The following is a 24,392-nucleotide window of genomic DNA, read 5'->3' as shown; positions in this document are numbered from 1 at the left end:
GAGGTAACAGATGTTATGACATGGCGCTGTCACTTCTCCATGAAGCCTCAGTAGAAACAGCGCTTCCCAGAATACTTCACAGGCTGAGGGGAGATATGAGATGCAGTTCATAAAGAAAAAGTTCAATGTAACTTAACCTAGACTGATGAGGAGGCATGATTCTGTCAAAAAAATAAATAACTGAGTGCTAAAAAAGTGCTATAAACAGCATTTTTATTCAATAACTTTTCTTATTATTGCCTCAAAACATAACTGGCTTTACTGTACTTGTCTTGCTTATTTGGAATGTAAGCCTGTACAGTTATTTTGCTGTTCCCAATCATCATAATAATTAAAGCTGATATATAGAGGATTCTTTCAGCAAGCCTTATACAGTCAATCCTGAAATCTTCAGAGAAGTCAATAAAGACTGTGCTTTGTGTTGCCAGATTTCTTATCAAGACTAAAACATTTAATGATATGAGACATTTTTGATTTCTCTTCATACCAAAGACTGTAAAGTGTGTTGGTGCGGTATGATATCTTGGTGCAAATATTTGTATATGTTCTAACTAATTTTCTGTCAACCTATAATTTTCTGCAACATATTAAAGAAAGTAAAGTGTATGACTCACTTGAGTAATGCCCTTCAGTAATCCACACCTTAAAGACAATATGAAATGACAGGTGATATGAGGCAACCTTTTCTCTTCTCGCTCTCCTCCCACTTCCCCAGCTGTCTTTGAATTGTTAGCATTTGCTGACACTGGGGACAAAGTGCAGGTTTTTATCTACTGTAAAGAATGAAATCAATACTCAATCTAGAGTCTGAGAACAGAAAATACATGTTTCCACTCTTTTTTGTGAACAGCCTTTTAAAACATCTTGCATTAGTACTGTGCATCAATCAGACCTTTGGGAATGAATCTGATCAGTGGAGTAAGGAAGTCAAAATATCTGTTTGGTTTGCTGTCATCAGATTAAGTCTGATTCTTTAAAAGCACAAGGGCATGTTCATTTCAAAGTTAGATGCTATTGAAGATATTGCAAGGAACAGTGATGCAGCTGTGGAAATGTTGCAGGCTGTCACTGAGCATCTGAGACTTCATCGTAATTGAGAAGTAATCCAATTTGTGGCAGAGCCTCTAATATTTTGTGAAGACAGAGTCCTTGTTGTTATCTCACTTTGTGTCATTGTGTGTGTTTGCTCACAGTCACATTTTATATTCAGGATAGAACAGGTTTCAAGCTGCAGTTGCCTTCCTCTACACCCTTGCAAAATGTTAAAAGTTTTAATGCCCCACATAGAGACAACAAACTGCCTTCTGAGTCAAGGGGATGCTAAATCCTCAAGTTGTTTTTAAAACTCCCAGACCTGTTTTTGCTTATATTGTCTTTGTATCCCTGAGAGTAACCCTGTGAATTTATCTCATGGGTAAAATAAGACAGTAAGGTATAATATAATTTTGAAATGCATGCTCATCTGCAGGACATCTAGCTAGGTCTTTGTCACCACAAAAGGAAGCAAAAGGAAGTAAATAAAAAGACAAAGGCTAAACAGGACAATTTGGCCTCAAAAATTAACAACAAAGTAAAATTGCAAATACGAGGATATTTTTTATGTCCATTGGTCTGTTTTCAGGCTTGATATATGGGACCAGGAGATTGAGGTTAGGATAATTATACCTAGTTTACAAAATGTCAGCACAACAACAATAGTACCTTCGAAGCAACATTTCTGAGTCAAACTCCAGGACAGTATCACCCTCAGTCTGAGTCCCCTGTCCCCTGTGTTTCTGTCTGTGTCTCTCTTTCAGCTGGTCACTGTGGAATCCCAGAGGGCATTGTGAATGGCCAGGTGATCGGGGAGAACTTTGGTTACCGTGATACGGTCGTGTATCAGTGTCTTCCTGGCTTTCGACTAATAGGCTCATCGGTTCGAATCTGTCTCCAAGACAACCAGTGGTCTGGACAGCTGCCTGTCTGCATACGTAAGAAAACTTCTAACTACCTCTAACGAACTAAAGGTTCTGGTCTAGACTAACACTCACATACTGACTGCAAACTTTCAGACACTGTAGAAACTGTTTATACACACTAGGCACACTAACGTGTTCTAAAAGACAGTCATGTCTCTTTATGTATTATATCTACTGATCTTTTAAAAATCCTCCACGTTTATTATTGTAACATGGGCACTCACAATGTGCACATGGTCCTGTGATAACAAAATAAGAATTCAGGAAAGTGAAGAGGAAGTGAGCCTTTGATTTCTGTAGTTACAGTATGTGTGTACATGCTTGCAGAGGATCAATAGCAGCACATAAAATAGACTATGTGGAGTCTTGTGAGATTTGCAAATGCACTTATAAGACACAGTTATGGGTTAGCACAGAGAAATGTGTTAAAGGAATATATTCTACATTTGCAATATATTACAGTTTGCTAGATACCAAATAGAAAAATTTAAGTCAAAAGAGGCAATTTGGAAGTTTTTATGAAATACTCAGCACTTTCATTTGGATTTCACATAATGTATTTGCTTGTGGAATTGAGGAATCACTATCATACATCTTACAAATCACTTTGGCAGCATGCCAGTGAAAAATACTGTATGTTTGACAAATTAAGATCTGCTATGTGATACGGTATTTTTAATGAGTTGGATTCCAGAAGTCCAGATTGAATATCAAAGTAAAACACCCAACTGTGATAATAAATAAAAAAAGTTTTTACACTCCTTATTCCACCCGTAAAACTACTCAAAGTAGTGAGTGGAATTTGATCCAGTTGTTCCTCTGGGTTGAAGTTTATCACTGCTTTCATTGATAATGTGAGGAGTGTGGAGAGTGAGGAGAATAGATGAAGTAGATATTTAACTTCTGTGAAAATAGAATAAAAACATATTGATGGTCATTGACAGAGATGTCCTTTACAGCAGGACAAGGTAGACTCAGTCAATGGGAAATAACTAAATAAGGAGTGTAGCCTTGGATGTGATGTGATCTAGCACATCATTAAAGAGCCACCTGCAGTCATATCTTTGTTGTGGTTCAGTGAAAACAAAAATAAGAATTCAGAGAATACTAATAGGAAACTACCCTTTAGGGTTTGTGTGGTCATGTGTGCATTTCCGTGTGTGTATGTGTTGCAGTATAATGATTTCATTAATTTTAAAATTGTTTTCTGTCTATTAATCATGACCTGGTCACAGTGCAGACTGTAAGTGGAGAGACTATGAAAACAGAATTCTCAGAAATATAAACATAAAAATACATTCGGGTTCTTTGTCAGTGCACACCTAATTTTATGTTACAGAATACACTTCATCAACAAGGACTGCTCTTTTTATACCAATGATTTTTGTTTCTTGTCAAAACCTGGCACCTACTTTACCCACAATCCAGCTGGTGGAAGATTCAGTTGTGTCATGCTAGTTGTAGCTGTAACCTTGAGCAGTTTGCAGGTTTTTTTTGTTTTTTTTTTTCCATTTTCATACTTGTAATCTTTAGCTCTGACTCAAGTGACATCACTCAAGGCATTTTTATCAGATTTCAGTCAGTTACCTTTGGAGCCACGAAAGGCTCCATCCAACTTTTTTATTAATTTATTATTTTTAACATATGCTGTAGTACTTCCCAGGACCTGTAAATATAATTTGATGTAGTGATGGTTTTAGACTGTGTGACTGTGTTAGATAAGAATCACAGCAAAAACATTTTAACTGATTTGCTCCTTTAAAATAATATATGTATTTTGGGGTGAAACCTTGTATAATAATTAAAATATGATCCTTAAATATTCAGTAACAACAGTGTAGATACCTTTAACAGTGTTAGTGAACACAGCACCAAGGTCTCCACCAAGGGATTTTGTCTGGTAGAGCTGATAAAGCCCTGTCAAATTTCATTCAAGGGTAGAAAAGTCCAAATTAGAAAAGTAAAGTAAAATCATTTAGAATAAACATTTTGTTCAAGAGGGAATCCATATTGAGTAAAGCCAGCATAAGGTCTGAACCCTTTCTTGTTGTATTCACCCAGTAGTCCTGAGGTTCTGCAGATTCACACCAGCAGTCTTATATAAAGGACCAGAGGGCCCAACTGCTAGTATGGTCTGGATGAGATAAATAATTGGGCTTGAGGATAAAACAGAGGGCTCTAACGTGTCCAGGCTACCATGAAAATCTTCTAAAAATGGTGACTTGCTGTGAGCATTCTAAATGTTTTTAGGCAGTAACTGGGCGCAGTTAAGGTGGCGATGATGGGTGCCACCTCAAGCCAATTACAAATGCCTTTCTCCAAAAGAGACAGCCCGTTCACGAAATTAGAACCATGTTCAAAGGACAGAAGTGGTGATGTGGTGTCTACATTTATAGAGCAGAAGAGGTGTTAAAGGGATTTTATTTCCTCTATGAAATTGTTAGATAGTATGTAGTATGTTTAGTATATTTAGTATTTAGTATAGTATGTTTTTGTGTATGTAGTGTATATGGGTATTACATGCATCTTTGTCTATATGGTTAGGATAGTGTGTGACTTTCATCAATGTATCAGGGGAGTGTTTCTGTGCTATGCTGTTTTTATTGAGGTTATTCATGCAGGAGTTATTGAGGGAAATCATTTTACAGCCAAATTATACTGTAATTATGGAGATGAGAGGCTCTTGTTTAGAGACACAAACACAGAATGATGATGAGACTATGATGTGTGTGTGCATGTGTGTGCGTGTGTGTGTGTATGTGTAGCTGCAGGGCATGCTGACGGTGTCAGATAAATTTGTATCTTAGGGATGCAAACAAACTTCTGATTCTTACTGATCAACTGAAAAGAAGACCTTGGCTTCTTCTCGTCTCCCTCCTGTCTTCTCTTGTATTTATCATTTCTCCTTTGCTCTCCCCTCCTTCAGTTATTATTCTCTCTCTCTCTCTCTCACTCTCTCGTCTCCTCTGGTGCCCTCTCTTACTCTCTCTTGTTTGGTTTTACCCACCTAGTCTTTGTCTTTCCTTTTTTCTTTTACTTTGGTCAGACTCTCCTTTCTGAAAAGCAACACATTTAAAGCAGTAGAGTTGAGAGGCAGATGAGAGGTTCTGGCAGTAACTATAAACTTATCTGTTTACACAAACATCAAAACGTGTCGTCAGCACAATCAGGACGAGGAACACACACAAACTTCTAATAGCACCATGAATAGAGTAACAGAATGAATAATCATGATGCACAATGGCAAATAGAGGACACTAAATGCTAACACTGAAGTTAGCAAAACCTAATATTTCCAAAAATAATGATTTTAAATTGGGATACCAGCTATGTCTTCCCAGCCACTTCACGTCTTTATACATATTTATAAATTACTGTAGAAAAAGCATAGATAATTGGTCCAAATCTGTGCCTAGTCAGTGAACCACATTGCCTCAGTGTTTAAGGTCTGGTCTAGCTACCAAATTGGATTTTTGCAATTTAATGAGAAAATGAGGCAATGGATGTGAAAAGCCACAACATTTACAACACAGACATACATCAAAATCACATCAATGTTCTGCAGCAATTACTGCTGACACACAGAGCACTACCAGATATAACTACAGAAACATTCACCCAGGACACAGAAACAACAGAATCCCAGCCATGTCTAAGACAACTTGCCCAAATGAATTATATATGATTTGTTGTTGTTGTTATTGTTGTTGTTGTTTGGAAAGTCATTACTAATAAATAAATGTCCTGTCAACACAGAAAAGACTTCTTGTCCAGGAATGAAAAACATGTATTTGTGACCTGTTTTTAAAGATTTATCAATATAAAAAATAGACTTGGGGTTGATTGCTGTACCTGTTTTTTCATGGAATTCATTATTGATATAAAAAAAAAAATAGAATGACGCCACTATTTGTTTATATTACTCACACTGTCCTCCCTATAGCGATCAGCTGTGGCCATCCAGGAAGTCCCATATATGGTCGTACGGTGGGAAACGGCTTCAACCTCAACGATGTGGTCAGCTTTGTTTGTAATCGGGGTTATGAAATGGAGGGGCCTGCACGTGCTCAGTGCCAGGCCAACCGCCAATGGAGCCACCCGCCCCCAACGTGTAAAGGTGGGGAGAAAAGTTAAGTGTATTCACCCCTAACTTTATTTATCCCTGACCTTTAATTCCACCACAACTCTCATTGTTATTTACCCTTATTGCCTTTTTCTATAACAACCATCCTTGTTTACCCCAACCCTTTTCATTTCACCTCAATTCTACCTCTAACTTTATTCAGTGAAAACATCTCTGCCTTCATAACTCTAAAACTCATTATGACCAAGACGCAAAAGTTCAAATTCCCTTTTAAAATGATTTCCTTAATTTAATGAAGTTCTGAGGTAGATTTAATATTCTACATTCCTCTAACCCTTTCCTGGCTCCAGCCTCAAGAATGGAAATGTTTTGTTTTCAGTGCATCATAAATCTCAAGCCCTGATTGTTTTCTAACAATCACAGCAACGAGGCTAGCCTTGCTCATATGAGTTCGTACACAAGTTCTGGGGCATTCTGCCCAGTTTACAGGAGGAAGTGCCAATGAACTGAGTAAAATTAGAAATGCAGTGTAATGATAACATTACATAGCATTACACTGTGTGGGTGCTGGATCCAGGACACAGAAAACCTGCTACCACCGATCATCACCTACCATTCACCATATTTTCCTTGTCATTTCTTCCAGCTTCATCACATTCTCCTGATTATGTCCCATATTTTTTTACAGAGCCCAAATCCCAGTGTACCACACTGGGAAAAGAAAGAGGGGGAAGAGAGATGGCCCTCTCTGGTTCGTGCCAAATAACACATACTTCTCTATCTCTGTTTATTTGTGTGTATCCGTCTCTGTGTCTCTCGACATATAGTGGTCAATTGCTCTGATCCAGGCATCCCGGCCAACTCCATTCGGCAGAGTAAAATAGAGCATGGCAACTTCACCTTTGGCACTGTGGTTTTCTACGACTGTAACCCTGGGTATTACCTGTTTGGGTCACCTGTACTTACCTGTCAACCCACTGGACAATGGGACAAACCCCTTCCTGAATGTATAGGTTAGTATGATCCTTCTTTCTGCCTTTTTAAGTTCACAATCTATGGGACAGGCAACAGTGGACTTGGATCCTCTTCCAATATATACTCTGACATTGTGTCTTTTTATTAATTGTCATGTTTTATTGTTTGAGTGTCACAAATTTTAGCAAGCAGTCTTACCTTTTCATCATGTGTCTTTCTCTTCTATCCTAGAGGTATCTTTTTGTTTCTAAATTTGTGTCTTTACTTCTTGACAGTAGTCATTGCAGCTCCTCTCGCAAAACTGTGTTGAGTCAAAACTAGCGGTCTATACTTCCTTCATTTCTTTCTCTCTTTCTCTCTCTCTCTGGGTTTCTAGTTGTAGACTGTGGTCATCCCGGCTCTCCCCCTAACGGTGTGCTGAGCGGAGATAAGTTTACATTTGGTTCAACGGTTCGATACTCCTGTCTGGGTGGAAGACAGCTGAAAGGAGAATCATCCAGGACTTGTCAGCTCAATGGGATGTGGAGTGCCCCTATGCCCTTCTGCTCTGGTAACCATTTTAACCTCTATTGAATATACAAGTCCACACTATCAGAAGAAGAGATGGATAGATTGGAGTTGTAGATGAAAGGTGAGATGTCTTAAAATGTGTAGACTCAACAGAGTGTGGAGCAATTCATGCCTTTACATCCTGTAGGCACGCTCTCTTAACCTCTTTGCACTCGGTCGGAGGGATAATGGAAGGGATGGATGGACAGACAGAAGGCAGGGTTGGTGCATGAAAAGAGAATATATCAGTATCTGTCTGTGAAAAGAGCTGTGGAGCATAACCTCCCTCTAAAGACACACATGCACCACCGCCCTGGGCTTTAACCAGTTCCTTTAAGAAGTTCCTTTCTAACATGGATTTTGCACTTTACATATTAACATGTTTAAAAATTTATATATATATGCATACATGTTCAGTGTATTTCCTCTAGCATTAGCTGTATTGTCTTGTCTGGGTGAGTGGATTTTAAGAGAATACTGTGTACTATAGATGCACTGTCATTGTTCTGTAAACTGCTTTACACAAGCTCATTCCCTCCCTGCTGGATTTACTGTTTATGCATATCTCAACACTTATTGAGTCAGATTCTCCCCAGACAGAAAGCCACCTTACCGTCCATGATGTATAAACAAACTGTCTAAGTTATAGGGTTCTCAGTTGGCTGGCTGGGTACATGATTATGGCTCTCCAGAAAGAGAGGCTCCCAGCTACAACTTATATAACAAACTGACTGAAAATGCATTCCAGACGAGTTGACTAAGAATACATTGTTATTTACAGCGTTTGCCTGGGAGAGACACAGGGTGAGGGAGGGTAATAGTTTAAGAAGCAGTGATTCATGGTTTTTACCTGGCAGGTCTGCACCAGAGCCCTGTAGAGACAAGGGTTCAGCCTACGATAGCAGTGCCAGCTCTGCAATTCTGCTCTGTTTTGACTGTTTATAAGCAAGTGGTGTTTCTGATGTGATATGACTAAATCATATGGTAAAATTCAGTTAAAATAAAGAAATATACAAGACAGTCACACGCAGGCCTTGTACAGCCACAGACCTTGTATATTTATATATTTACTAGGCCTATGCATTGAACAACCTTAGTTTTAAACCATGTTAAAAAAAGCACTGCCTACACAGTTTTAAAAGCAAAATGTTCAAACTCTGTGTCATTGTAATAGTCGACATTCAGAAAGCTTAAGGACTTGCAGTTGACCTGAGGTTTGTTTATAAAGACTTGGGATTTTACTTGACAAGATTTATTATTAAATATGAAGCTACAGCCAGGAGACGGTTAGCTTAGCTTATCACAAAGACTGAAAACATGGGCAAACGGGTAGCATTGCTCCCGAAAGATCCTTCTAAAACTCACCAATAGATATATATCTCATTCTTTCAAGCTGTACAAGAAACAAAGTGTAAAAACAACACACAGGGAGTTATATGCAGGAATATTATTACTCTTGCCATTACCATGAGATCAGCAGACAAACAGTGGAGACCCAGAAAAAACACCTTTAAATGTCACTTATGTGTTAATAAGTGACATTTAAAAGTGTTGGTAGATGTTTGGTTTTTTTTAAACCTTTGGACAGAGTCACGCTAGCTGTTAACCAGGTGCTGGTCGAAGCTTCATATTTAATGGACAGTGGTAAGTGAATAAGTGTATTTCCTAAAATGTCAGAGTATTATTTTTAATCTTTGGTTACTGCAAGCTGAGTGGCTGCCACTTTAAAAACACATTTTACAAGAAACTACATCATGTTCAAGTTGTTTCATTAGTCTTCCCACGCCTCCCTACTCACTTTCCTACACCAAGTCCTTGGATCAGACAAGTGAGAATGTTATATCCTGGTCATTTTTCTTGTCCAACATTATGAAAACATCTGCAGGCCTGGGCTAAAGAGCCTCAACACAGTAACACATGAATTTATCCGAGCCAGACTACAACCAAATCTTTCCATCAGATAGGTGTCTGTGTGTGAGTGTGCAGATGAATGTGTGTGACCGATTAGTGGTTGTTCCAAAGTCACCTGGGGGAAACGACGGAGATTAGTTTTCAACAACACTTTGTCCCACAGAAACTTAAACACAAACACACAGGCTTGCATCAGTGACATCAGCGAGCGTGTGAGCATCCCATGGGTGTTGTGTCAATACTAGAGCCGTATCTCTGAAGGTCTGTGGGCGTGTACCCTGACTGATGGTGTGTTTTCGATCCGTTCCCAATAATCTGAGAGAAAATTCATTCATCATGTTATAGATCATTTCCTCACATTTCTGAGCCTTTTAAGACAAATAACAATGGCACAGGCTTATTTATTTACATCAGAGAAACACTGTCTGAAATCCTCAGGCATTACAAGAGATGTTATGTCATTATGTGTTGTGTCTGTGGGTAAGTATAAGCTCAATTTAGCAACAAGCCTCTAGATATTTGCAGTATAGTACAAACAGAGCCAATGTGAAATTAGGTTATTTGTCAAAAGTATAAGGGAAAAATCACAAAAACATTGCAGTTACATTTGGGAAATTCTTAGGGTAGTTGTTTATCACACAAAGCATTTTGTTCCACACCTTGCATTAAGGTCAATAATGGATGTGAATGATGTTAGTAAATTTAAAATTACCGAAAAAAAAAAAGAAAAAAAAACATTCTTCCTGTGTTCTGCTAGCTATCCAAGATTAATTCATTAGGTTGTGACATTAATTATATGCACATTTAAATCAATGCAAATTTTAGACCATTAACAAAATAGGCAGTAGTGACCAGAAATGTTTGGGTTGCAATATATTTATTCGAGTCTGTGCATTTGGGTGTCAGCGTGTGTGTTTGTGTTTGAAAGTGTGTGTGGGCTCCCAGGAGCGTGCTTCTGTCTGTCAGGCAGAATTTGCTGATCAGGCGGCTCCACAAGGGCAGAGTGAGGATCACACACACACACAAGCATTGCCACCCTCCTACCCATCAGCGCACTTACACATATACACACACACACATACACTCATAAACTCATAAACTCGCAAGCATATGCCCCATGTCACCAACGTATGTGTGCAGTCCACTACTATTTACAAATACAAAAAGTGAGGTACAAATATGCACCTCACACTGCTGGATTTACCTAATCATGCTGTTTTGATAGTTGAATAATAAATTACAATTATTGTTTAGATCATTTTTTGCATTTTTAAAAAGTTACTTACTTAAGGTTTGAAGTACATTGTCTCTTTGTAGAAGATGCAGCTGGTTTGTGATGATTCTAGTTTTGAGGTTGGGGACCTAACTCTGTTGGCTTGTATCTGTCTCTGTAGGCGACACGGCTGGTTCCTGTGGCGATCCTGGCATTCCCTCCCATGGTTCGAGGGAACAGACGGATTTCAGGATCCGCTCCAAGGTTTTCTTCAGCTGCTCAGAGGGCTATGATCTGATTGGTTCTTCAGAGAGGATGTGCTTCCCTAATGGGACCTGGTCCGGCACGCAGCCCTTCTGTAAACGTAGGAAGATACTTTTACTTGATTTCAACCTATCCAAACCCAACAACATTTAAACAGTGACCCAGTTATAGAACCATCCATGCACTGCACAGTCTCCTAAAACAAGTATAATCATAGGGCTGAAGCTCATTGAAATGCACAATGCTTTCCCTCTCTCATTCTCTCATGTGTCGTCGTCCCCCCCCCAGCTGTCCAGTGTGGCAACCCTGGCACTCCCAGTAATGGCAGAGTATTTCGTTTGGATGGAACAACATATTCTCATTCTGTCATCTACTCCTGCATGGATGGCTACCTGCTCACTGGCGCCACCACCAGGCTTTGTCAGGCCAACGGTACATGGTCGGGAGTGCAACCCAACTGTACCAGTAAGTTGCCTGCTGTATATTGAGAGATGGCTGACAGACTGATACACAGATTTATGGATAATTTAACAATATCTGATGCTCCATAAGTAAATATAGTTCTCTGCAATGCATTTTTCTTGTATCCTTATTATTTTGAGTGTGAACTCATGAGGTGATTTGGAACCTAAAGAGTAGACTGTCAGCTTTATGCAACTTACTATATATTACTATATATAATCAGAGTATTAAATCCTTGCTTTGCAGTGACGTCAAGTCTGCAACCCATAAACATCACTAAACTCTTAATGTGTGACTGTAAGGTTTCCTTTTGCGACCCTATTTTATGCCCTGTTTTAAATTATTCCATGACAGTATAGGGTCTGAGTAATGAAATCAGCCTCAAATCTTCATCCTCCATGAATAACCTTGATCGTTGTTTACTTTAGTTAATTTGCTTTTTGAACTGTGAGAAAATCCCAAGAGTAAATAACCATAAAATATTACGTTCTGTTCCTATATGAAATGTGACCAAAGCTATGGTTGGAACAAGTGTTAATCAGTGCTACATGTTACACAGACAAAAAAATCTGCTTGTTTGCATGCCTGTAAAGACAAATACAACAGTCACAAGTGGAATATGGCACTAAGAATTTACATATACTCACAGCAAAGTACCATTTCAACATCGTGTCCCAAGGTGAACTTGCCCTGTCTTGGGACCCTGCATGAAGAGAGTCCTAATAGTATTTTGATGTCTTACAATTTTCAGTGACATTTCATGACTTTAATGCACTATGCAAAGAAATAAGCTTTACAATATCCAACAGTACAGGACAAAGAGATAGAAATGCTGAGAAATCGAAATTCTTAAATATGGGGTCCTGGAAAGAAAAAAGTTTGTAAGAATCCCTGACTTAAAGGAAATGACTTTTACAGTAGATTACACTACATCTATTAACAGGCATGACAGTATCTGGGGTTGGTTTAAAATCATTTAAACTGCCTATTAGACTATGAAGGACAGTGCTTTATAAGTGCAGTCATGGGAATCCTAATGCCCCTTAAAAGAGTCCCAGGACTACCTCATCCATTTTTAATACCACTGTTGTTTCTTACATGAGAAGTAAAGCTCATAAAGGGATCATGTAGGTCGATCACAGATTCACTATCAACTGCAGTCGCCAGAAATGAAACTTCTAAATTACTATAGATAATTATTAGTTGCTGCAAAAATAGCAGTAACTAAGTTTTTTAAGGTCAACATCTTTAGACTCAAATTTAGATTCAATGTCCACAAATTAAACTTACACAATTAAGCAGACAAGTATACTGTAGTTATTATAGACAAATATGTCATGCCATAGCATGAGCATGATCTGAGCAGTAACCTTAATCTTCATTCCATCTCTTCCACTCCAATCCTATTCAACCTTTCTCCATAGTGATAAACTGTGGGGATCCGGGTGTGCCAGCTAACGGCCTTCGCTATGGAGAAGACTTCACCATTGGTCAGAATGTTTCCTTCCAGTGCCAGCCAGGATACAGAATGGAAGAGGATGGATCACCTGTGAGGACATGCACCCAAAATGGGACATGGAGTGGGAATATGCCCATATGCACAGGTAAATGAATTATCAAACCACCCAGTTAGGCTTAAACTCTAAACAGCAATTAATGAATGAATCTAACACTAAGTCTTTGTACAGAGATATAGAAAAATTCCTGTGTGTACAAGTAGTACAGTACAGCTACTATATGCATAAGTGAGCACTAAATCCAATTACTCTGGCTATATAAAGATTGACACAGCAGATCCTGCTCACTTAGCAGTCAGGGCCTCTGTAAGGAAAAACAAGAAATACAAACAAATCAGATGATACTGTATGAGTCACATGTAAAAGCTCATAATTGCTGTAATGAGATCAAACTGTATCTATTATCGGACTTGACTGAAAGTCTTCCTAGACAAGAGTATTTACACTGGCAAATTGTAATTGCAATAAAATTCTAAACTACTTTGACAATCAGTATTTGAAATTGGTGTTCTAATCAACCAGTCTTCCTTTCAGTACAGCTGTTCTGTCACTTTATAGAACAGTGATGTTAATTGGGCAGCTGCTAAAAACTGGGTGGGATGCTTTTTTTTCCCTCACTCTTTTTCCCAACCTCTCTCCCTCCGTCCTAGCGGTGACCTGTCCGGCTCCCCCTGCCATCAGTAATGGGGTACTGCAGGGCAGTGACTTTGAATGGGGCAGCAGTGTGAGTTACAGTTGCTCACCTGGATATGAGCTCTCATTCCCAGCCGTCCTGACCTGCGTGGCCAATGGCACCTGGAGTGGCATGCTGCCACAGTGCTTACGTAAGCACACGCACAACCACATATGCAGCACACACATATTTAGCCTGCATGAGCCTACACATTGATTGTTATTGTCCTTTATCAAATGTCATTTACATTTGGAAGCAAAATCAAAGTTTATGTCCTTGAGCTACCCAAAAAATGAGTGCTTGTCAGTATTGTTAGCACTGAAATTGGATTGTGTGTGTGTGTGTGTGTGTGTGTGTGTGTGTGTGTGTGTGTGTGTGTGTGTGTGCAGCCAAGTTTTGTGGTGACCCAGGTACCCCAGTCGGTGGTTTCAGAGAGGGACGAAGTTTCATCTATCAATCGGAAGTGTCCTTCAGCTGTGCTCCGCCTCTCATTCTGGTCGGCACAGCAACCAGACTTTGTGAAAGTGACGGTACCTGGAGTGGGACACAGCCACGCTGTATCGGTAATTTTATTCATTTATGTTCACTTGACAACCAGATAAAACAGGGAGGCCATTACACAACTGAAAAATAGTATCCAAATATTTTGGATTTTACTTTTACTCTATTGGTCATACAGTTCTGCTATCTGCTATAAAATAACGTATAGTATATTATTTGTCTTACAGAAAGACTTTTAAAAGAATTCAAACCTAACTTTTTTTGTTCATGTGCACTTTTGTTGGCCTACAGAAATCATTTTTAGCTCCCCCTCATTCTTCATATTCATGTGGTCACTCAATCTCATGCAAGGATGGAAATTTTGTGATAGTGATACCAAAACTATCCTTTTTTGATTAGAGAAATAAGAACATGTTTTTTTCTCCAAACTCACAAAAGTTTGATAAATAATAATTTTGATTTAAATCATGATCAATCTGATGAGAGAATAAGTAAGCAGGATCATGAAGCTGATCAGTCAGTGAATCAGTTTTCAATACTTGCAGCTACAGATACATTTTGGTCAGTACCCAAAAAGTACTGACTGAGATTACTGAGATTTGATATCCAGTCTCATAGGCATTAGTCAACCAACTTAAGATATACAAGCCAAAACCTTGGGACTGTATTTCTGAATAAATTCATATGTTAAGAAAGTTCAGTAGTATTATGCTTTTCAACTAACTTTCCAACTTGTTCAAAATACAGTACCTAGGCTTTTAATCTCCACCAAAAATTGATTTAAGATCTTACTGATTACTTTTTAATAGTTCCTGACTTTATCATCAATCATTCATCCCCACATGAGCTGGATCACAGCCTGGTGTCCTCAGGCAGGGGTGTCTTACCCACTTCAAAGTCTGGGTCAAAATGAAAAGGCGGTGGTGGTTGGTCCACTAGAGCCCCCAGACTTTTGAATGAGATTTCTCAGGAGGTTGAAAAAGTATCTTCTTTTGAATAACATATCAACATAGTAATACAGACTTGTTTTTAATGTTGGCCCATTGCTACATACAGGTTTTCTTTTGATTAAATTCTTTTTGTTTGTTTTTAATTTGTTTACATTCCTAACTGAATATTTTTTGTGGCTTTGTAACCCATGAAACACATTATTTAGTTTATGCCAGCTCACCAGGGAGCTTGGACTGCTGTCTGATATTCCCCTGCCTAATGATCGTGGCAATTAATGACCCGTCATTATGGAGTTGACAGCCACACTTCAGTTTACTCAACTCAACTCTTCCTTATAAAACAGCTGCTTTTTTCTCTGTAAGAATGAATAAGTATCTTATCTGATTATTCCAACTTTACAAAACAGTGCGAATGAAGATTGCAACCTTGTGTGTCCTTACCTTTAGCTTTAAATCATTTTGGGAATGAACTGTGGAATACTGAACGTTAAGTTAGTTTTACTGTTACCTTAGAAACCCACTGGATGTGGCTATGTTGCTCTCCACTTGTACATTGGCTCAATTTCTATTCCAGTGCTCACTAAACACATTTCAGCGGCCCGCTTCACAAAGGCCATTTGCAAGGACTGCTTACAGGCAGATTGCAAATGATGGCACTGTGCCATTTCACAAATGATTGTCTCTAACAAATTGCAGACATTTTTGTAAGTCTTATAGGGTTGTAAGCATGATGTTTGTTTTTATGGGTGAAATGTGCAAAAATTCACACAAGAGCAACTCATGTTGCAGTTGTGACTTATGGATTCATGGAAAACTTTATCAGCAGCCTCAGTCCTTCATGGCATGGACTGCACAAGATGTTGGAAACATTGCTTTGAGAGTCTGGTCCATGTTGATATGGGTGCATCATATAATTTCTGCAGATTTGTACACTGAACTCATTGTCATGTTCATGAAACCAGTTTGAGACAACTTTTGCTTTGGGACATTGTGCATTATCATGCTGGAAGTAACCATTAGAAGATGGGTAAATTGTGGCCATAAAGGGATGCACATGGTCAGCAACAATTACTCAGATAAGCTGTGGCACTCAAACCATGATTGATTGGTATTAAGGGGCTGAAAGTGTGCCAAGAAAACCCACACCACCACCACCAGCCTGTGCTGTTGACATAAGGTAGGTTGAGTCCATGGATTCATGTGGTTGATGCCAAAATTTGACCCCACCATCTGTGTGCCTCAGCAAAAATTGAGATTCATCACACCAGGCTAATTTTTTCCAGCCTTCAACTGTCCAGTTTTGGTGAGCCTGTGCCCACTGCAGACTCAGACGTCTGCTCTTGGCTAACATGAGTGGAACCCAGCGTGGTCTTCTGCCGTCGTAATCCATCCACCCCAAGGTTGGATGTGTTGTGCATTCTGAGATGCTTTTCTGCTCTCCACAGTTGTAAAGGGTGGTTATCTGAGTTACCGTAGCCTTTCTGTCTTACCAGATAGATCCATTCACTGATATCTGTTCCCTGGAGATCAGCAGTCTCAGAAATCAAACCAGCCCATCTGACACCAACAAACATGCCACAGTCAAAGTTACTTAGATCACTTTTTAAAAAATGTTTACATCTTTTCCGTGAACATTAACAGAAGCTCCTGACCTGTATCTGCGTGCCTGAGCGCATTGCACTGATTGGATAATTGCATGGACGAGCAGGGGTGCAGGTGTTCCTAATACAGTGGACATTTAGGGTTATTCAGCATTTGAAAAACTGTAAATATATAATAAAATGAAAACTCAGTCCACTGAATCCCTTGCCTCTGAGAGGAAGGTTGCAAATCTGTGATACATTTAGCCAATAGTCTAAGTTCTAAAACAGCCAGCATTAGATCAGCGATGTCTAAAGGGTAGTAAAAAGTAGGGATCTTATATGAATTTCAGAAGTTACAGAGAAAGTGCTTGCTCATAAGCAAGACAACACCAGTACATGCTGTAACTTACAGTATTTAGTAAAAGGCTTCCAGAAACAGGAATCCACAGCCAACTTCAAACAAGCTGCTGCTGCCCGAGGATTAAGAAGAAAATGAGAAAGGATATTCAGCACACATTACAAATGGTCCCACTGGGTCAATTCACCATCACACGTGATGTTCCGAGCACCACTTCACATGTCTGATTCAGAGCAGGTGCTTAAACATCAAGTATGGTGATGAATTGTAATAAATGAGAGCTTTTGTAATGTGAACAGACACTTGACTTTTTGTTCCTTGGTGCCACTAGATAAGGCATGCATCCAGTACTTTTACAGCTGCTATAAAGTCAAACAATCCTTGTGAAATAGATGATCTAAAAATAGAAGGCACCTGCTGAAGAGTTTCTTCATTGGTGTAAAGACTTAATCTATAACTTCTGAGAAAGAAGTAGTTATAGTGTAAGTATGCTGCTTGCTAGGAGAAATCTTTCATTTCTATAACATCACTGTTTTTGATGACTGAGACCATGAAACACACACAAACATAAAGTGACTCTCAGTGCTGTTTTGTTTTTTTCTGTGATGGAAGTAAAGTGAGACTGTAATGTTGAGTGTTTGGCTTTGTGTGTGTGTGTGTGTGTGTGTGTGTGTGTGTGTGTGTGTGTGTGTGTGTGTCGTGTGCGTGCGTGTGCACGTTCGTGTCTTTGGATGATTTATTAGTGTGTGATTGCAGCTGCATGTTAGTGTGTGATGTGTATTGCTATGTGACTGAAACAGAATGAGTTTTGAGCTGAAACAGCCTGCTCTTTAAATAAGACAGACGAGGGAGGAGGGGGTGGGCAGGGAGAGATACAGTGACATGGAAAGATAGAAAGGGAGAGGAAGAGAGCAGTTAGAAAGAGAGGGAGAGAGGTAAAAAGGAGGCAGCAGTGAGAGAGAGAGTTAGAGAGGTACAGGAAGACAGAGCAAGTGAAAGAGAGGTGGTGGGGGAGGTGGAGAGTGAATCTGTCATTTCGGAAGCTGTATTGAATCGAGCTCTGCGTCAGGATGTGCTCTACATGCTGATGACCCTGCCACACTTGCACACACACACACACTCTCACACACACTCTCAGAGCTGGCCCAGCTTCGTTTTCTGATAAAGCACTACTGCCCCCTACTGTCTTGCTGCGATATATGACCCTCTGTTACCATGACAACAGAGGAGAGGAAAGGAGAGTTAAGAGAGGACAAATAATGCAACTGCTAATTTATCTTTCCTTTAGATTTTGTGTATATTTACTTACATTCTTGTCCTGTTCTTTTCAGAACCGACCAAAACCAGCTGTGATAATCCAGGAACACCACGCTCTGGCTCCTTAAACCGGACTTATGGTTTCAAGGTAACATTTGTTCCCATACCATATGTACATTAAAAGAGTTATAGATTTTTGTAATCATTCATCCTGCATGCAATCCCTGCAAGTGATCTCCTCTGTCTTTTATTTAACAGTAAGAGATATGAGACAGCATTCACAGTCCTTGTCCTGTGCTAAAATGCATTTTAAAGTTCAAAGCTTATATGAGGCTTCAGCTCTCTGACTGGGTCAAATAAAATGAGCCGCCAGGCAGTCATATAGATTTGCTGCCGGTGCTGTGTCCTGGAAACAAACCTAACTCTTACTACCAGGAAGTACCCACAAACACACATGGAAATGCTGCTCATGGAAATAGAGTCAATCTCACTAAAGTAACTGTAATGTTAGAAGATAAACACTTAATTTGACTAACTCAGACTGCTGAAGCCTATTAGATTTGGCTTTAGACTTTAGAATGCATACATGCTTACATGTATTTGCAGTTACATAGTTGCCTATATTTCTGGCTGCACTCATTGAGTGTCTCACTCAACAAGTGCTCTAAGCAAGATAAAGGGACATATTATGTAATAAACTAATAAACTAAAATTGTAGGTGGTGTTTTTCAGCACAACACTAATTCCTCTGTTACAATGACTCCCCCTCATTAACTAAACAAATTACATGTAGCATTCCACTACTGTGCCCTCTGGTCCTTTGAAGGTATTCAGACTCCCCCTGCACCATGAGCAAACAAAACTTTTTCAAAGTCTCATTATCTCTCTCTCTCTGTATGTGTGTGTGTGTGTGTGTGTGTGTGTGTGCGTGCGTGCGTGTGCTTGTGTCACTCTCTCCCTTTCTGTCTGTACAGGTGGGAAGTGTGGTGTCATTTCAGTGCCAGCCAGCTCATTTGATTCAGGGCTCTTCATCTAGAACCTGCCAGCCTGATCTGACATGGAGCGGGACACAACCTGAGTGCATACGTAAGAAACATACATCCTATCAACTCATTAACATACCACCCTTCCATCCTAACTGTCCGTCAAACTCAAGTGCATAAATCCTCTCTCCGCCCTCCAGCCCATGCCTGTAAGCAGCCAGAGAGCCCGCTCCATGTGGACGTGGTGGGGATGGATCTGCCTGGTTTTGGCTACACCTTGGTGTACAGCTGTCAGCATGGCTACTTCCTGGCGGGGGGTTCCGAACACAGAGTCTGCAAGAGTGACGGCACGTGGACTGGAAAGATGCCTATATGTCGAGGTAAATTATTCACTTCCTCATTTTTTGATGTTGTATCAACATCAACTGCATTTGATTAATAACCCAGAATCATTAAGCTCAAATGACCAGGTAGGTAGTGTTGAGTATGTCTTGCTCAAGGACACGTTGTCAGCACACGCACCAGGACAGACCCGCCATCTGGAGTAGGTTGAGATTTCCTGGTGGGGTGGTCAGTCTGTGGACTGGTGGAGAGTCTGGCAGCACTGTTTCAAAAAAGATGAAAAATACCCCATGGTGTTTTGTACCTAGGCTAGGTTGGCCAGCCAAGTCCATACAGGTGAGGTTATGAATTCACCACATCTCATGAGTCCATTTTTCCCACCAACTTTACTGCAAAAAATGAGCTAACAGCGACAGACTGATTCTGTTGATCTCAAACTGACTGAAAAAATGAAAATTGCACAGTTTATGCTGCCTAGGATGTACATGGATGAATTGCAGTATTTGTCTTAGTCATCAAAAAATGTGAAGTTCTGAAGCCTCATTTGTGCGAGGAAATACTGTAAACTTCGGTTTTGAAACCCTTCCACCAAGGCTTCCACCCTTTTGGCCTGAAGTAGCCTTCAAATTTGGAGCACTCTCTGATCCAATTTGAGATTCTAGGACAAATACCCTCTCCCTGCTTGCCTTTACTTGTTGGCAACAATGGTTGCATCTTGAAGTGATGATAGGAGCTGTGCTGAATGGTCAAACCCAAAGTGTCCAAAGGCCACTTTTAAAAGGATCTATTATGCACTACAATTATTGGCCATGAACTCTATTTGCATTGCTCTGCCTACAAATAACCATTAAAGAGGTTTATTTTGGGGGACCGTTTTCAACACACATCTTACTCATTATGCGTGTGTGACTAATAGTAATCAGCACTGCATTCCAATTTGATTATGTGATAGTAAAGAGTGCACTCTCCTCTGGATAAAACTGGTTCCTTAAGACATTTGCTGATGGAACTGTGAGTTAAACAAGAGACAAACCAAAATATTTTAATACTTTTTCATCCTTTGTCCCTTTGGCTCTGCTCATGTATTTTAATGGGACATTATCTTCATTATCACCCTCTGTTTCTATTGTGTGTGTGTGTAGCTGGAGAGAAGAAGAAACCTGTGAAACCAGCAACAGGAACCCCCAGCCCAAAACTAAACGGTCAGTTCTAATACAGTCTTTTCTATTCCAGGCTAGCACAGTCATGTCATTCCTTGTCTATTCTCGACTTGTATTATTTGTGCTGTTCTGGCCTGGTTTAGTCTGTAGTTTAATAAATTCTGCTCTGCTCCTTTCCACTCTGCTCAGCTCTGCTACACAGTGTTGTTCCTCTTGTGTTTCTTGTCGATTTTATTGTACCACTTTCCATTGCAGTTCTAAATAATTAATTTTTCCTCACTACACATAGAAAGGTAAATTAACCACTGTGATGCTCTAGTCTTCTGTCTGCTGATGTTTTGTTCAGTTCTCTATTCTTCTGCTCTGTGCTGTTGTGATCTGTGTTATTCTGTTGTAGTTCAATAACTCTTTGCTTCTTGTTGCACATGAAAGAGTTCCTATAGCTAATATGTGTGCAGGTTTCTGTAACTATCAAAGCACGAAGCACCCCTTAAATCTAATGAAACATTCTCCCTAAAGCCACACATTAAATCTTGTTTTTTACTGCCAGTGTTTTTAGACACACAAGAAACCACTGTTTTACTTGAAGTCAAGATTTGATCCTATATACTTTCAGCAGCAAGTTTATTTGATGTAACTGAACTGCATAACATCTAATATAACATCTTACTGATAGACTAAACCTTGTCTCGAGCGTAGAGGCAAACAACAAATTCATTTCTATTCTATTATGTACTGTTTTGTTCTTTTCTATTCATATCTGTCCTTTTAAATGTCTGCTCTATTATCTTCTCCTCTTTCCAGTTCCAGATGATGTCTTTGCTCCTAACTACATATGGAAGGGTTCATATAATTACCGGGGAAGGAAGCAGCCTATGACACTGAGCATCACCAGCTTCAACTCCACAACAGGGAGAGTCAACGTTACCCTTAGCAACGGCAACATGGAACTGCTCCTATCAGGCACGATACATTATGATTAATTTCACCTGACATACAGCACCACATATACTGTAGAGTATAGTGTACATATATAGTGTGACATGACGAGACATTAAGTTTAATAAGGAACTGCTGCAATCAACACTTATTTAATAATAGAATATTATTTGTGCTGCTTTCTACTGGTTGATTGTTGGTGTGTGAATTTCACTACTTTCCCGGAGCTGCCAGCTGCTTTTAAATGTTGCTACTGTATTTTCCCCCAAAACTCAAATATACACATACACTTTCTCATACAAAGACCTCCTGGGGTCTCACAACAGCATCAGCGGGGGTTAAGACCCTATTAAAACACAAATCCTGTTGAAGCTAGAATTGGTTCCTGGAGAGAGTACAAAGACCATATCACATCACCATGCAGCTATCAGACTTTTAACATCCATCATCTGGCTTAAAGGAGCAGCTTTAGATCAATAACATCTAAAACTGCACTCACACAGGCACCAAAAGGCCGGTGCCTGGTTCCATAAAACTTGCATGTTTTTCTTTCTGAGATTTTTCTTAAGATGTTTTCCTTACCAAAGCACTGTACTTAAAGGAGTAGCTCAATATTTTGGGAAATACATATATTTACCTTCTTTCAGAGAGTGAAATGTGAAGATATCAATCTTAGGTCAGTGCATGAAGTATGAAGGTGGAGTTAAGACGTGCTCAGCCTAGATTAGCATAAAGACTGTAGGTATGGGGAAACTGTTTGCCTGGAAAAATATTGCTACCAGCTCCTCTAAAGTTGCCTTAATGACACAGTGTGTCTTGTTTGCATAACCCATACATGTGAAAATTATGATTTGTGTTGTTGGGGGAGTTTATGTTTAAATTTTATTGAAACATGATCTCAAAATTCTGCTGTCTGTTAACTTTACTCAGATTATAATTTTTTTAATCATTGTTAATTTAATTTTACAGCTGCATTCAGGTTGTTGTTTTTCCTTTATTGTCCTGATAAATGTGTCTCTCTTTTATTTTTGTGATTTCCAATGGAACATGATGTACATTTTGTAAACCAGGTATTTATTCTGTCCTCTCTAGGAGTGTATAAGGCGTCTGAGGCCAGGCTGTTACTGCTGATGTACCAGGTGAACTATGTGAACCAGGGAAACCAGCTGAAAGATTCAGCCATCTCTCCAGCCAAAATCATAGATGACTCCTGGACCATGGATGGATTTGTAAGTTTCAGTGGATCCAGAGCAGTCACATAATCAAAACTACAAGACAAACTATTTTGATGTACTAACCTCTTTTTATAGAGGAATTTTACGTTATGACATTATAACGTAATGTGATATTTAATAAGCAAATTCAGGTCAGTCAGAGTTAGACATTTCAGTACTCTGTACTTGACATGGTGTTTGAGCAAGGTTAATATTAAATGTCTCCTCCTCTGTAGATAAATTTTACAAAATACTACCAAATACTAAATGACTGAAATGCTGTAGTCACCAGGTGACCATATTCTAGACATTGTGGTGAAACACTTGAGTAAATATTCATCATGTGCCTGCAGAGAAGGTCTGAAAAACCATGCTCATACCCACAATATAACAGCATAAACACACACACACCACAAGCCATATTATTATTTTAGCACTGAATTTCACCATCCAGTGAATACCTTTTACTGTATATATAACAATAAATTATTCTAATATTCTGATTCTGACAATTGTTTGGACTCAGCTGAGACAACTTGTCTAAATCTAAACATTTAAACAATAAATTAATCAAACTTAAGAAATATGTTTTGAATTTGTACATTTGACACGAACACAAAATATAACCAACCTTTATCCCTCTCCTGTGACGATATGTCTCAATCTGTCTCTCCTTTCTTTGTCATCTCTTCTTTTCCTCTGCAGGTATCAGCAGAGCCTGATGGTTCTAGTTATGTATTCCAGGGTTTCATTCAGGGAAAAGACTATGGACAGTTTGGACTGCAAAGACTAGGTAATTATCTCTTACATTAGGTTTAGTAACAGCTCCAAACTATTATTATGTTTCTTGTAAGTCATTTTGGATTATAAATGATAAATGCAAAAGTCCATTAAAAACTGCTTGAGAGAACCTCAATGATGGAGAAGGCAACCAGGGAGTCTCTGTTTACTGGCAGCTGTGACCTTATTGCTCGCACTGAGTCAGCCCTGCAGTGGATACATTTTCAACAAGAACAAAAGCTGCTCTACAGACCTAAAGTCATCTTAAAATGGCTGAACTCCATCACCCTGCATCCAAAGATGACTGCCAATTCTGTCAAACACAGTTGAAAGCAGTCCTACATTTTAAGTCAACAGTAATTGATCTGCAGTGATGCCAAAATCAGCCAGCACATGGACAACAGACTAGCCAAACACTAAACATACAAAGATCTGACTACTTCTCACTATATTAAAAGTCTCAGGTCATGTGAATGTGTCAGTGATGCTCTGATATTTACTGTGGACAAGATCTAACTTTTTAAAAACTCTTTTCATTGTATGTCACAGGTCTGAATATGTCAGAGAGTCAGAACTCGCCACCCCCTCAGCTTGGTACCAACAGCAGTTCTGTGGCTATCGCTATTCTGGTGCCTTTCTTCGCTCTGATCTTCACTGGCTTTGGCTTCTATCTCTACAAACAAAGGTTTGTGCTAAAAAAAAATGTAATGCAATTCTGC

The 24,392-nt window shown here is 39.3% G+C and overlaps 1 protein-coding gene across 1 annotated transcript in view; it reads left to right on the top strand.

The window, feature by feature from the left end:
- Positions 1 to 24,392, top strand: part of LOC108898204 (CUB and sushi domain-containing protein 3-like) — a 311,569-nt gene that overhangs the window by 281,413 nt on the left and 5,764 nt on the right. The window contains 17 exon segments of the mRNA XM_018698119.2: positions 1,797 to 1,970; positions 5,902 to 6,075; positions 6,870 to 7,055; positions 7,394 to 7,567; positions 10,872 to 11,054; positions 11,243 to 11,419; positions 12,841 to 13,020; positions 13,584 to 13,757; positions 13,996 to 14,169; positions 18,330 to 18,403; positions 19,230 to 19,341; positions 19,439 to 19,618; positions 20,723 to 20,782; positions 21,545 to 21,703; positions 22,772 to 22,908; positions 23,599 to 23,686; positions 24,223 to 24,358. Of these exon segments, the coding sequence (XP_018553635.2) occupies positions 1,797 to 1,970; positions 5,902 to 6,075; positions 6,870 to 7,055; positions 7,394 to 7,567; positions 10,872 to 11,054; positions 11,243 to 11,419; positions 12,841 to 13,020; positions 13,584 to 13,757; positions 13,996 to 14,169; positions 18,330 to 18,403; positions 19,230 to 19,341; positions 19,439 to 19,618; positions 20,723 to 20,782; positions 21,545 to 21,703; positions 22,772 to 22,908; positions 23,599 to 23,686; positions 24,223 to 24,358 (2,542 nt within the window).

This window comes from Lates calcarifer, linkage group LG3 (genome assembly GCF_001640805.2).
Source record: "Lates calcarifer isolate ASB-BC8 linkage group LG3, TLL_Latcal_v3, whole genome shotgun sequence".
Classification (NCBI taxonomy): domain Eukaryota; kingdom Metazoa; phylum Chordata; class Actinopteri; family Centropomidae; genus Lates; species Lates calcarifer.
Note: the sequence above shows the minus strand (reverse complement) of the source record. Positions and strands in the feature narration are given on the sequence as shown.